This window comes from Zychaea mexicana (genome assembly GCF_025766255.1).
Source record: "Zychaea mexicana strain RSA 1403 chromosome Unknown BDB00scaffold_33, whole genome shotgun sequence".
NCBI classification, from domain to species: Eukaryota; Fungi; Mucoromycota; class Mucoromycetes; order Mucorales; family Lichtheimiaceae; genus Zychaea; species Zychaea mexicana.
Window position 1 is genome coordinate 61848 of NW_026516696.1, and position 14568 is coordinate 76415.

General features: G+C 40.6%; 4 protein-coding genes across 4 annotated transcripts; 1 reads left to right on the forward strand and 3 right to left on the reverse strand.

The window, feature by feature from the left end:
• Window positions 1-200: 200 nt before the first annotated feature.
• BDB00DRAFT_762983 (major facilitator superfamily domain-containing protein) lies at window positions 201-1972 on the reverse strand (the record flags this gene model as incomplete). Its single annotated transcript, XM_053119368.1, has 6 exons — window positions 201-382; window positions 504-798; window positions 881-1369; window positions 1466-1619; window positions 1693-1777; window positions 1876-1972. The coding sequence occupies 6 exons, from the start codon at window positions 1970-1972 to the stop codon at window positions 201-203; spliced, it is 1302 nt and encodes a 433-aa protein (XP_052980012.1).
• A 3832-nt stretch (window positions 1973-5804) lies between these two features.
• BDB00DRAFT_762987 (major facilitator superfamily) lies at window positions 5805-7385 on the forward strand (the record flags this gene model as incomplete). Its single annotated transcript, XM_053119369.1, has 5 exons — window positions 5805-5887; window positions 5952-6105; window positions 6199-6678; window positions 6754-7048; window positions 7186-7385. Coding segments are annotated over 5 exons (1212 nt in total), but the record flags the coding sequence as incomplete, so codon positions are not given.
• A 1591-nt stretch (window positions 7386-8976) lies between these two features.
• Window positions 8977-11317, reverse strand: BDB00DRAFT_787656 (major facilitator superfamily-domain-containing protein; the record flags this gene model as incomplete). The annotated part of the gene is made up of 8 exons (XM_053120720.1): window positions 8977-9186; window positions 9277-9416; window positions 9511-9805; window positions 9899-10372; window positions 10489-10727; window positions 10797-10861; window positions 10950-11033; window positions 11103-11317. 8 exons carry the CDS (start codon window positions 11315-11317, stop codon window positions 8977-8979), a joined length of 1722 nt encoding a protein of 573 aa, XP_052980014.1.
• Window positions 11318-11667: 350 nt separating this feature from the next.
• Window positions 11668-13328, reverse strand: BDB00DRAFT_871997 (major facilitator superfamily domain-containing protein; the record flags this gene model as incomplete). The annotated part of the gene is made up of 6 exons (XM_053126899.1): window positions 11668-11919; window positions 11991-12130; window positions 12196-12279; window positions 12376-12490; window positions 12562-13095; window positions 13188-13328. The coding sequence occupies 6 exons, from the start codon at window positions 13326-13328 to the stop codon at window positions 11668-11670; spliced, it is 1266 nt and encodes a 421-aa protein (XP_052980015.1).
• Between the last annotated feature and the right edge of the window lie 1240 nt (window positions 13329-14568).

The window sequence follows — 14568 nt, forward strand, 5'->3', positions numbered from 1 at the left end:
AGCCCCCCGTAATTAGGAATAGCGCTACACGCTGCACTCCAAGAGCCAATACTTCTGTCACGATTTGTTGGATCTCTGGAGCCAGTGTATCAACATTTTGGATCGATGTAATGATAAATTCAATCAGCTATAAAATTCGAAAGAGCGTAGTGCATTAGTTAACGTTCTCTTTCCAAGCCTTGGATGAAAGTGCTTGGCATTTAGCTTTCTACGTTAAGATCCGTCGTCATCTGTAGGTATACCTTCTCTGCATCTTCACCTTCAATTCGGGTTGGCAGCTCTGTTATTAAAGTATATTGAACAATTGAAGATACGACCGCCGCGCCTATTAGATACCCCACGAAACGTACTAGTGTGCAAATTGACAAAGATGTAGCAGCCACTATCATCAAAAATTGTTGAAAAACGTAAACGATGACGAAAGTTCAGTTATCGATTCATATATCTGGTTTGTAAATATAATATCGATGTAAACATTTGAATGATAGCTCATGCGTACTTACACTCTTTGGATAAAGTGCTCGTACAGGCGACGATAATGCAAACACTGATACATCCATACGAAGCGCCTTCCAAAACGATCCCCATGGTACCCAGGTTTTTGGAAACATTACCGCCGGCCCAATTATAGAATATGGCAACCGCTATAATATAAGATGTCATGGCCACACTTACAAAGCGCTTGAACCTGCCAGTATAGTGCATGTAGCGTCCGGCTATAAATGTCCCAACGGGAACAGATGCTGCGTTCATCATAACCCACAAACCAGCTTTGGAGGTTTTGAAATGTAGCACACCCTATAATTTTTAAAGAGTAGCAGTACATCTATGTATTAAAGGCGCATATTAACCTCTTTTAATAAAAGCAAATGAAATATACAGGTATACTTGCCATGAGAAATTGCGGTAGAACAGTAAGGGCTGCTCCTTCGCATGCTGCCGGTAAGAAGATACAGACGCACGATGTTGTGAAATTGCGGTCGCGTGATGCCACGCGTGACAACAAAGGATACACTGCCCATCGCCGCTCATGGATCAAGAACAGTATATACCCAATCAGTGTTGAAACTAGTGCCAGGATAATTTGAGGGCTACACCAACTGTAAGAGGTTCCACCAAACCAAAGTGCGCAGGTCAAGGATGTGTTCGCTCCGGAAAGCAATAATATTCCACCGAAATCAACAGTTTTCAGCTTTTCCCTTGTCGTCAAAACAGCCTTTTGATTTTGAGATACGCTGTAGTTTCTCAATCGAAAAGTGTATATGCAAAGGATGAGCGTCATTGGTAGAATGTTGATCTTAAAGCAATAACGCCATCCAAAGTAGTCGGTAATAAATCCGCCGATGGGTGCACCAAGGCCGAACCCGAGCTAAAACAATATAGTATATAGATTTTTTTGTCACGATAAACCAATGATAATCGTACTTCAGAGGTGCTTGATATATACAGAGAAAACACAACTTACCATTGAACACATGCTGAGGTAGGCTAGATAGGATCCCAGTTGATCTCGAGATACAATATCATGGAGAATGATGTTACCCATCAGGGCGATCCCACCTCCTCCGAAGCCTGCGATTGCTCGGGCTACAACAACGTGCTCAAACGATCGTGCAAAGCTACCAGTAGTGAAATTTTAATTGCTATGGCAAAGTTTCCTATACACAGTGAAATGAACCTGTCACAACTTACCCACATCCCAATGACCCAATCAGAAACAACATGTTGAGTGTAATCAATACTGGCTTTCGTCCAAACGCGTTTGACAGCGCACTCGCTACATATATATTATAATTTGGTTGCTTGTTGTTTAGAGCTTTTTATACGTCTTGGTGATTTGAAATTGCATGTGCATAGTAATCATTAATATCATACCTGCCGGCATCGTGATAAGAGTACAGAGTGCGTATGCGCTGTGCAACCATGTTGACATTTGTGCACTGTAAACAAAGGCCAGTCTACTGGTCACCATCTTTTTTCGAAACATAATCAGGTATATAGTTGATGCTACTTACCTTTGAAATTCGCTTCCGATTTTTGTCATTGTTGTAAATATAATAGAAGTATCCAAACCGGGTAGGGCTGCTCCTATGCCCAAACTTGAGAGAAACAAGTTTACGATATATAAGTACAATAATCCAGCTATCGTATTTGTATTACTACTACGGAGCTCACCATGCTGTCAGCACCGTCAAACTGAGATTTCCAAGTCGGTCACTGTCATCATGCCTTTTTTGCTCCTGTCCAAGGCTTTTGAGTGTCGTAGATGACTCGCCTATTTTGGCGTGCTTGTCATCTCCGGTTTCTCGTCGCTTGCAATCTTCATAATCATTTACATCGTCGTCATCTGCGTATATATCAATGGACTCATATTTTCTCTTGGGAGACCCAGCTAGCAATAGCGAATTTTGAGACGAAGAGCTCAAAGATACGTTGTCGTCTTCGATAATTGCAGTCTTTACATTATTGGTCGTCCGATCATCGATATGCTTATACCCGCTATAAACCATAGTAAAATAGCAATAAAGATAGTCGACCGAGGATGGTTTCAAAAAGAGTGCGAAATTAAAAAAGGAGACCATCTTCGGTACGACAAATTAGTTAATCGCGTTACAACAACAACGCCACATACTCACTATACCAAAATTGGCTCGCTTACACTATGTAAATAAAAAGTCTCGTGAGCATGTTCTGAGCTAGACCAGGTATTATTATTTATCACTTATAAGTACATGCAACGCCGCACCCATCATCGACTACTCAGTGGCAAAGGGTTTTCTAGATGATTCGCATTACATTCTTTATCAAGTACTGTACAAACAGCTGCTGTAGCAAAGACGTATAGAGTTATAGCATAGATGCTATGTAAGTTACAGTATACTAGAAAGCTCTATTAATGCACCGTAGGATTTAACCTAATTGTCAGATTCTTTACATTTGTTTAGTCTTTCTTTAGGCTAATATTTAGATAATATAAACTTGCCAAAAATGCGATGAAAGAAACCCCAATCATGAACAATGTATGATATACGTCATCGTCTTTTCTGCTTTTACGCACGCGTGTGTGGGTGTGTTTTAGGTGTTGGGTGTGTGTTTGAGTACCTTAAAAGTAACCAGGCATGCGAATGGGCCTACGAGAATTATGTTGGGGACACTGTCATAAAACACAGCTCGTTTGAGTAGCTTTTTGCCCTTTCTTCTCCGTGCTTTCCATTGCAAGTACTACTGCATGCTTGACTTTGGCATTAACAACAACGCAGGTTTTCTTGCGGATGCCAAGGCTTACGAAGTTGTGGTCTTGAGGAGGCATTCGATATTATGAGTTCTTTTCTCGGTCAAACTACGCTCGGTGCAAGCGCAAATGCTGTGCACTTTGTATTGAAATCTAAATAAAAAAAACCCGCTTTTGATGACATTCTCTAGGTGGAGTTAAACTCAAAGGAACTGCATATTCAAGAAGCTTTGTAGCGTGCTTACGAAGTATCGCAAACAAAGAAGACCCGTATGTAGGCTAACGAAAACTTGCCAGGAATGCCAAGGTCCAGAAAAATAAATAACAAAGGGAACGCAGCAGAGTATGCAACTTGCAGCTTGGCAAAACGAGATTGGTCGAGCTAAAACAGCTATACAGTACTATCTGTTGGATCTGCAAATCCCTTATGACCGGAAGGAGTTTTGAAAACAGAGGCCCGAAAGCTACAAGGAACGGACTTCTTTGGTGACGATTCCTTTCGTCAGGCAGCACTCTCTACGAAAATGGAAGTGAGTTCTACAATAATAAGCTATATGATATACCAAAAGTTTTTTGCCTACTGGATTCTACGACTTCCTTCAATTGAACAAGCGCATTTTGGATCTACGGGAAAGCGTTAAGGACATTGTGGCAGCTGTGATTGAAAGGTGCATAAGTATTTAATATTTATAGACGGACGCAAACTGTCGTATACCAAAACGAGTCCCATGTCAATATACTGGCATCATGAATCCCGATGTGTGCTTGTATCTTTGAAGTGCAATTGGTTTTAAACATGTATCAGATATAGCATCATTGTAGGAGCACCACACAGATGGAAACAGTACTCTGTCAACGGACATGAGCTTCTGCGTTAACGCAATGTGGATCGTGCCTGCCTGGATTCCCATCCAAAATTGCTATCACAATGGGCGGATAGTGATGCCCAAGAGGGTCGACCACCACTGTTTATCATCGTAGGCCATTTTCAAAGGTGGGACGCCAACGAATCGACTTGAAAACGCATTCGATGCGTTGAGAAGAAGTTAAAAAATGGTGTTTTACAGGATTGAGTACTCATTACAAATTCTGTTTCAAGTACATTTATTACTGTACCACGCCAATCTTATCTGTGGAAAAGGCGAGTACATTATAGCATTTTCTTCTTTTAGTGAGTGGAGTAGCCGTGGCAAAGATTCTATTACGGTTAGATAGGTCTGTCATTTCTATGACAGCGGTTGTACATGGTAGCAATATCTAACACAGAAGCCTTTAAATATGTTATACATTATCAGTCTTTTGCTAAGGATTTTCTGTAATTGGATTGGCTATCATATCGGTGATTGTGCGTCGTCATAAGAATGCTGGTAATTTCTGGTGACTTGCTGTATCATATTTGCACGACGTAAGCTGCATAATGTAGGTATGTAGCAATCTAGTACAGAAAAGGGGCAATGGGTACATTACACAATCAATCTGAATCAACCTTATGTTAAAAGGCAAAGGTAAGAGTTGCTATACTGCGTTTTGGTAATGTAAAAGGTTATACCGACCTACGGGAAAGCGAACAGTACCTTGTGCGCTTCAATCCTGGAAGACGGTGTTAGGCGTTAAAAAAAGGCACATGAAGAAAAGTAATGAGCTAAATTTGGTCTAGCGTCATGCGCTGATGCTCTAACGCGATGAACGGCAAACATCGACCTGCAGGAAATCAGAATACTGGTCCTGCAACGACTTTGGCAGCCTCCTCCCTCTCCCTTCATCTTCTTCCGTTTTCCAAAACTTTTTTAATAATCAAACTTAAGCTGGTTTTATATGGCATCTAATACGCATAATCGTACCGGTCAAACAAGTAGTCACCTAGAAACCATTGATATCGAGGACGACGAACCTTCGATTTCTTCCTCGCAAAAATCTCTATTACTGTCAGATTTTCAAAAAGGATACGACACGATTGATATATATCATTATGACAATGATGATTGTGATGATGCTGCTGAACCGTCCAGATTAAAGAAAAGCGACACAGATCGAGAAGACTTCCAAAAACAATCAACAAATCTCGATTTGACGGTATTAACAATATGGTGAGTAGCAGTAACTTATAGTAGTGGTAATGGCGGGTTCCACGGATAGTATATAAGCTGCATCAAATTGTCATGTAAATTATATTAAAAAAAGCCCACTTACTTGTTAATACGATTACAAATGGCTCTCTCATCTTTTTAAGCCTTTGCATCGGTGCAGCATTCACAAGCATGGATACTTCCATCATAATCACGACAATGACCAAAATTGGAAGTGAATTTCAAAGGTATGATAAACGCGAATTGTCCTCTCACAACAGTGTTTTTTGTTTGGCTTAGCATTCCAATATCTGGCTATTCGGAAATAAGGTGATTGATCTTTTAAGTTTTTAATTAGTGCGCAATCGGCAAGTTGGTTACACGGCTCCTATACACTCTGCACTCTCATCACAATGCCAGCAGGTACCGAAGACTTTGTATAAAACGAGGCACAATATTGTAGTGACGTACTACACCGAACTAACGACTTTCAATCATCTGTAGCGGGCGGGATATCAAATGCATTTGGACGAAAACCGGTATTGATTACACTCAACATGTTATTCTTGATTGGATCCTTTTGGTGTGGGTAAGACACAGCACCAATTAAAAAACGTAGACTATCGCTAAAAAGCTTGAAACATCCTTAATAGATATGCAAATTCGTTTGAACAAGTGGTTATTGCACGAGCAATTTCGGGTCTTGGAGGTGGCGGGATAGTATTGATTGGTAATATAATTCTTCATGATATAGTATCTCGAGAACATCTTGGGTTATACTTAGGATACTACAATACAGCCGGAATGGTAAGCTGAACAAGGCTTCTGTTTTCTGTAATATACTCATCGTTCTCTTATTCTGCGCTGTCCTAATATGTATACATAATTATGATTTGAAAGCTTGGATTTGGCCTTGGTGGACCGATAGGTGGATTTATTACAGACTATTTCGGATGGCGATATTGCTTCAAGATCAACATTATACCCATGATGATCATCATAGCTATCTACACCTTATATTTCCAAAACTACACGGGACCTCAGAAAAACCAAAAAGCCGGTTTGACGATAAAGGAAAGACTTCGGATCGTCGATTTCGGTGGAATTTTACTTCTTTCTATTGCCAACATATCCTTAGCATGTGCCCTCTTTCTAGGAGGAAATGCTTACAACTGGTCCAGTCCTCAGATGATTGTGATTTTGGCTTCAATGGCTGTCGGATACCTTCTCTTTTTCATTCACGAGCGTCGATGGGCAGCCAACCCGTTGATATCACGCGCAGCATTGCGCGACCGTAATTTTACGACGTCGTGCATATGCAGCTTTTCAGCAGCCGCATGTGAAGGAGCAGCCGTTACTGTTATACCGCAATTTCTTATGGTATAGAGCGAACTAATTTCTAAATTTCAAAAACTCAATATTCTGTGGATTGTTGATATCGATATTTGTTCTTAGGGCGTGCTTTACTTCGACACTTCGAAAGCTGGGTTGTGGGTCATGGCAAATGCAGCAGCAACACCTGTTGGAACTATTCTAGCTGGATGCTATATGCAATGGAGTGGTCGCTTTAAACGCTTTTTACTTGCAGATATGGCATCATACCTTTTGATGGTTATCGTCTTTTACAACTGGGTGTCGGGCATAGTCCCGATTAGCGTGGGTACAATGGGAATCGTTCTGGAAGGTGTCTGTTATGGTGGTATCCAAGTATGTATCATTGTGGCCTGCACCAGCACTCTATCCAAAGAATGTAAGTACTGGATATACTGTTATGAAATTACCGTTTTTATATTCTCTAGTGCTTTAATGTCACAATAGGAATATAATAGGTGGATAATGACTTTATTCTCCTGGATTTATCTGCTAAAATCGTGACTTCCACAATAGTGGCCGCTACAGCATTGTCGATTTACACATTGGCTCGTTTTATGGGTTATTTGGCTGGTACTGCAGTCGTATCCTCGATTGTACATTATACTTTGAAAACAGTACTACCGACTAAAATCGATGGCGAAAATGCAGAAAAGGTAAAAATAATACGGGTGATGTTTCCTCTGGAGTGGACTTTTGGAATGATAATAGAATAATTGACCGTGTTATTCTTACCTTTGTTCTATAGCTGATTGAATTGATCACCATGTCGATCCAAAACGTCAATACGTTAGCTCCGGAGATTCAGCAAATTGTGGCGGACGTACTGTCTCTGGGAGTACAGGGTGTGGCACTCTACATGATCACTCTTGGATCATTCTTGGTTTTGGTAGCAGCATTGCGCTATCAGAACGTCGGATTTAAAAAGGAGAAACACTCGGCAACAACCAATGAGACAGATGATAGCGATCAACAAGGGTGACTTACTCATAATTTGTGATCAATACATACATTATTAATTGCATCTCTTACATAAAATTTTACATATACAACGCAGTACACGTTTAAATGGAGTATCATTTTGTATCATCCAGGACTATCACATGCCATTATGTACCTTTGAAGTTCACTGCCAATTTTCGTCATACTTGTATTTACAATAGAAATGTCAAGAGAAGGCAAAGCAACACAGATGCAAAGACTGAAATATACCAATTAAAAGTTAAAGTACATAAAAGAGTTACAGGATTTAAGATTAGTATGATATTTTTTTCATCGCTGTATTATATCCGAAAATTTTGGCATTCGTATTTATACAACACTTACCACAAGGTCAGTACAGTCAAGCTGAGATTACCTAGTTTGTTGCTCGTATCTTCTCCATTTGCAGAACCATCAAGTGTGCTGATCGACTTTTGGGATCATCTCCTCTATTACATATTGCCAGTTTGCCTACCGCTATGGTAGCTATCAATGTCGCCACCCACTATTTCGATCGTTTCGTAATCGTGCTTTCGTAAACCTGGTAAAAACCGGGAGCTTGGAGACGAAGAAGGGGTGGACGGTCCAACATCCACTCCGTCTGTTTGACCAGTACGACTACGTTCACCAAACACAATTTGTACAAGTAGTACTGTAGTCATATAAAGAAAAAGGAAGAAGAGCAAGCCGGAGAAGAAGAGCTAATTAATGCGGCACAGGATAGATCATCACAGCATACACTAGGATCCAATTGGACTGGCCTTTGATATTTCTACTTTATGTTGATACCTACAGGTAATAGTATGTGGTACTTACTAATGTCTCCTTTTACAATGTCTATATTGTGCCTAGCGTAACGTATATCAATATTAGCCCGCTAATAACTATAATTTCTGCAGGAAAGCGTAGTCCAATGAACAAGCAATCAAAATTATGATTCTACTGTACTGTAGCAACATGAAGGAGCGTTGAAGATTCAATGTACAGTACGCTTTTCAAAATTAAATTGATGTCCGAGCGCAACACATCCGGCGTTGTGTGATAGTAGCAGTTTTAGTCTAGATATAACTGAGATGATCACTCTCGGCATCCGGGAAGAGGGTCCCGTGAGCATTGTGAGTTGGACCGGTCGTTGTATATTGCATATAAAAGGATCTTCATGCATGAGCAGTGAGTTAAAGTTATAAAGTGCACTTCAGTATATTTTATTCTGCAGAAGATAGATACTTTTAAAAGATACAAATATAATAGAAAAAATTACAAAGTATACATGTTCTAGTGTATTGCTAGAAAGCTGTCACGTAGTGTGCTATGAAAACCGGACTGTTAACCATGAGTTTCTTCAGTATTGTCATTTTTCTTTAATAAATTGATGTTTTGATATTGCAAGCTTGCCAAAAACGCCAAAAAAGCGAAGGCAACTACGATTAATGTAGCACGTTGAGTTGCTTCAATCATTATATCCGACACAATTTGCTGGATCTCCGGGGCCAAGGTGCTGACTTTGCGGATAGATGTGATGATAAACTCAATCAGCTAATTTTTAAAAAAAAAATTGCAATTAATAAACTTGATTGTCCAATACTAGAGATCATCTATTCTGTTATATTACTTCTTGAGTCTTACCTGTTCTGCGTCGTCACCATTGATCCTTTGTGGTAGCAGCGTTTTCAAAGTGTATTGAATGATTGCTGAAACAGCGGCTGCGCCTGTCAAATAGCCAACACTGCGTGCCAATAAGCACATGGACATTGCTGTAGCAGCGGCTAGATAAAAAACAGTTGAAATTGCAAACAATTAGAGTTTGAATGTTATCATCGTTTGCATGTATGATTATCGGTTAACAAGTGGAAGACTTACATTCTTTAGGCAATGTGCTGGTGCAAGCAACAATCATGGGAACAATAAAGCATCCGTACGTAGTACCCTCTACAATAATGCCAAATGTACCCACACTAAGAGGAATACGATCGCCTATCCAGAAGTACAACATCACCATAGATAATGTGTATAGCAGGATATTCACACTCGTAAATCGAGCAAATCGACCAGTGCGCTCCATGTACCGTCCTGCTACAAAGCATCCAACTGGGCACGCCATTGCTTCAATCATGATCCATGCGCCAGCATCGGAAGTGCTGAAATGAAGTACGCCCTATTATAACCAACAATTTTACCCTTAGAATACGGCATCCTCCTGCATACAAGCATACAACGCGTTACACATCCTGTTTATTTTTTCACTTACCATGAGGAATTGAGGTATTAACACAAGAGCACCGGATTCACATAAGCCGACCAAAAAGACGCTTACGCACGAGGTGGTAAAATTACGATCATTAGCTGCTGCGCGAGATAGCAATGGATACTTGGCCCATTGCCGCTCGTAGAGAAAAAATGAAGCATATGCAATTGGTGCAACGATCAATGCTGAAATAATTTGAGGACTTGCCCATCCATAACTTCCACCGAGCAAAAGTGCGCATGTGAAGGATACGTTTCCAATAGAAACCAGAAAAATACCACCAAAATCGACCTTTTGAAGCTTCTCCTTGGTGGTCAATTCGGCTTTCTGGCTCTCGTCGATGCTGTAGTTGTTAAGATGGAAAATATAGACGTAAAGGATAAGGATTAAAGGCAGAATGTTGATCCTGAAGCAATATCGCCAGCCAAAATAATCAGTAATAAAACCTCCAATTGGCGCGCCTAGTCCAAAACCGAGCTATATTCCCGCCATAGAATCAATTATTAGTTGATTGAGCAAAATAATCTGCCATGTAAACTAAAAAGCAACTTGACGAGCCTCGGCGTCATGTGACAAGTTAATTTTCTGCATACCGTTTGTACTGTACTGAGATACGACAGATAGGATCCTACTTTCTCGCTTGGAACAAGATCGTGTAAGATAATATTTCCAAAAAGCGCGATGCCGCCTCCTCCAATTCCAGCAATTATTCTTGAAGCAACAAGTTGGGGGAAACTTCTGGCGTATGCACAGCCTACACTACCAATGAAGAACAAGACATTGAGTCCAACCAGCACTGGTTTGCGGCCAATCACATTCGAAAGTCCTCCAGCTGAGAAAGTAAAAAGACAGAGTGACAGTTAGTTTGCTGATACATATAAGATATACTTTCCTGTCTTACCTGAGGCCATTGTGACCAGTGTGCAGAGTGTGTATGCACTGTGGATCCAATTTGACAGATGTGCACTATAACGTGATGAAAAGAAAAGTCAGATTTTTCTTGTACCACCTCAGCCTCAAAACATCAATCAAACTGACAAAAGCCGCGTAATACCTCTGAAACTCGCTTCCAATCTGCGTCATTGTTGTGTACACAATTGAAATATCAAGACTTGGCAGTGCTGCACCAATACAAAGACTATTCTTAAACAAGAGTATGTTGTTATTCATGTTATGTCAGCTGTATTATGTTCAATGTGCTACTTACCACATCGTCAGCACATTTAAGCTGAGTTTTCCAATCTCGTTGGTATGATCCTCCTGTGTATAGCCGCTGGTCGTCCTTGAAGACGATTGAAGAGGTTCTGTGTTTAGCTGTTTACCGGGAACATCGAGTGTGTTGTACGTTTTTAATGGGCGCTCTTGCTGTAGCAAGGAGTTTCGTGTTGAGGTCGAAGATACATCGTCGTCGCTTTCACCCATGTCGTTTACTTTGTCGTTTGATGCTACAGAGGTTATTCGGTCGACGTGTTTGTGCAAATAAAAAGGGAAAAAAAAGGAAAAAGGGCAAGTTTAAAAAAAAGGAAAGAGAAGGAAAAAAACCGTTCAACTTCACATCGGTCGGCGTTTCTGTCTGGACACATCCACACACAACAGCAACATCCGCCACAGTTTGATGACGAAAATAATGCTTAGAATTGCTTCTATTCAGTAATATATACACAGACTGCTACACTGCAGCGCATAATTGGCGAGTCTGGCTCTATGCTACGAGTTCAAATGGAAGATAACTTTATAACATACGAACAACATACAACTCGTCGTCAAAATGGTCAAGATGAATCGCTTGTAACGGCAACAACGGCAGCAACTGTTATCCGTTTGTTGTTTGGAGCCGTTGGCTGCTCGTTCTTCAGATTCGTATCCCTCAGATACAATATTGGTAAGATCGCTACCATACATGAAAGCGCCATAAACAAGTATGCCTTTTGCAACGATTGCCCAAGAACGTTTGCCACCAACTGTTGCAATCGAGGAGAAAGCGTGTGAACTTCTCGGATTGAAGTCCGGATAAAGCGAATCAACTACCGCGAATTTCTTTTAAGTATTTTTCGAGCACGGGGAAACCTTTTGCCAGAGTTTGGGAAAATGTTACCTGTTCAGCAGAAGGACCATTGATTCGAGACTCTAAAAGAACTTTTAGATTACATTGTATTATCGAAGATGCTATGGCTGTTCCATAAAGCAGCCCCATGGATCGGAAGAGCATCATAATTGACATGGCCGATGCTACATCTATAAAACAAGGAGTGAGAAATAACCAAGCAACATCATGATGCTGTAGAATACACTTGTTATACCTTTTGATGAGACATCGCTGGTTACTGCAACTAATAAAGAAACTAAGCTCGATCCAAAACCAAATCCAAGGATCACCATGGACACTATCCCCATGGCAAACGGTATCATAGATACCATCCAACAGCTCATGGTCAGTAATGCCCCCATATATGCGGCGACAGAAAGCAACAGCCATTTACGGAACCGGCCCTGGTAGCGAATATAGTTCCCAGCACAATAGCATCCAATAGGTACAGCCAAAGCATTCATCATGGTCCATAAACCCGATTGTGAAGTGGAAAAACCAAGTACACCCTATAATCCAAACAAAGATTATGAAAGAACTCTCGCCAACCAATTTCTTTTTATCAGATAATTGCTCGTACCATGAAAAATTGCGGAACAGTGGAATCTACGGAACCATTGCTCATACAAATGAAAAAGTATGCTAGCGACGAGAACACAACGTTTCGATTGGCAATACAGGTCCGAGATATCAGTGGGGATCTTGCCCAATAGGTCTGGTATAATCCAAACAGTATGAATGAAAGGATAGTCGTCACCATAGTTGCGGTGATAAGTGGATCAGTCCATTCACGGGTATTACCACCGAGCAAAACAGTGATAGCAAATGCGAGATTGCCAACTGCAAGAATAAATGCACCAAGAAAATCAATTGATCCAAGTTTTTCCCAGAGGAGGAGATGTTCTACCGTTGCGTTGTTGTTGTTCTTCCTATTATTCACTTCATGATCGCCATCGTCTGTCTTCTTTTCCGTAACAACATTGTAATTGGTAAAGTGGAAAACATAAAAGTAGCCAATACCAATGAGTGGAAGGATGTTTAATTTAAAGCAATAGCGCCATCCAAATGTATCTGTAATAAATCCACCCAAAGGCGATCCGAGTGCAATACCCAGCTAGTGCATAATGGCACAACAATTGAACATGGCTAATTTTTAGTAGTAAGTCCTCCCGTTACATGGCATTGTGTTAATACTGCAATAAATACCGTTTGCACGCTGCTGACATAAGATTGGTATTGGCCGCGTTTTTGTGGAGCAACCAAATCTTGAATGACCACATTGCTCATAAGCTGCAATCCACCGCCGCCAAATCCAGCAATTACGCGACTGAAAATAATTTGATTCATTGATGTTGCTATCCCACATCCCACCGAGCCAATGAAGAATAGTGCCACCAGCAACAACATGATATACTTGCGGCCAAAGACATCGGATAACTTGCCAGCTATGCATTAATCTCAGGTTACTAAGTAGATTTTTTATCTTTAGCAGTGATACGTTTGATGCAATTACCTATTGGAAGAGTCGCGAGGCAGCTCATTGCATACGATGTGTGAAGCCATGTAGCTAAATTTGCCCTATAAAAGATTTATACATGTGCAAGTGAATTCTCAAGCCAAGATGCACGCACATTGGTCAGCCAAGCAAGTTCGCTTTCCTATTTCCCCCCTACCCTCGTTGTACCCTTTTGGGCCCTTTTTTCTTCCTTTTCCGAAGATATACCAACCTATGGAATTCGGTGCCAATTTCGTTCATGATGGTAAAAACGATCGAGACATCTAACGAAGGAAGGCAAGCGCCGATACACAAGCTACAGAAATTAAATAGAGGCATATTTGATTATATGAGCTTCCTTTTTTTCACATGGGTCCCTTTTAGACTGTCTTAAAACTGCTAATCTTGCCAGATAGTGATCAGCGTAAAGTTTATATTTGAGCTTGGAGAGTAGGTATCTAGTAGTGATGGTTGTTGCTGTGTATCCTCGTCACGTAGATCTTCCAGATCAACCGCTTTGGAATTCGTTCTAGATACACTATCATAGGTTGACAGTGTCTTGCTTATAGAGCAAGCCAAATCTTGTTTTGCTGCATCTACACCACCATTATCTTCACCGGGAGCTTGTTGTTGCTGCGTTTTTAGTAGTGGTTGTTTCTCCCCTCTTTCTCGGCCAGCCATACAAACTTAATAATAGTAGAGATAAAGGAGAGAAGAATTAAATTAGTGTCAAATATTTGAAGGCAGCATAGATTTGTACGTGCGTGTGTAAGGCCATACAGCAAATCTCCTTTCTGACGATTGCAAACAAACATGCAAAGTTGACAATAATGTTTTCTTTACTTTCCCATTATTTTGTATCACCTGTTCCCGCTGTATATCAGTCGATGAAATGACTGGAATCCGTCTCTTGTCTTGCTTTGTCGCGTGTATGTGAATATGATATTGGAAGTTCTCATGGGATGGCGTATTCGACTTTGTATCAAATAGCTCCAGTTATTTTAACACCATTTGAGCAGATTCTCTAATATGATGCAGCTTAGTTTTTGATAACCCTGCATAATAAAAAATCAGTTCATTTTCGTCGTACTT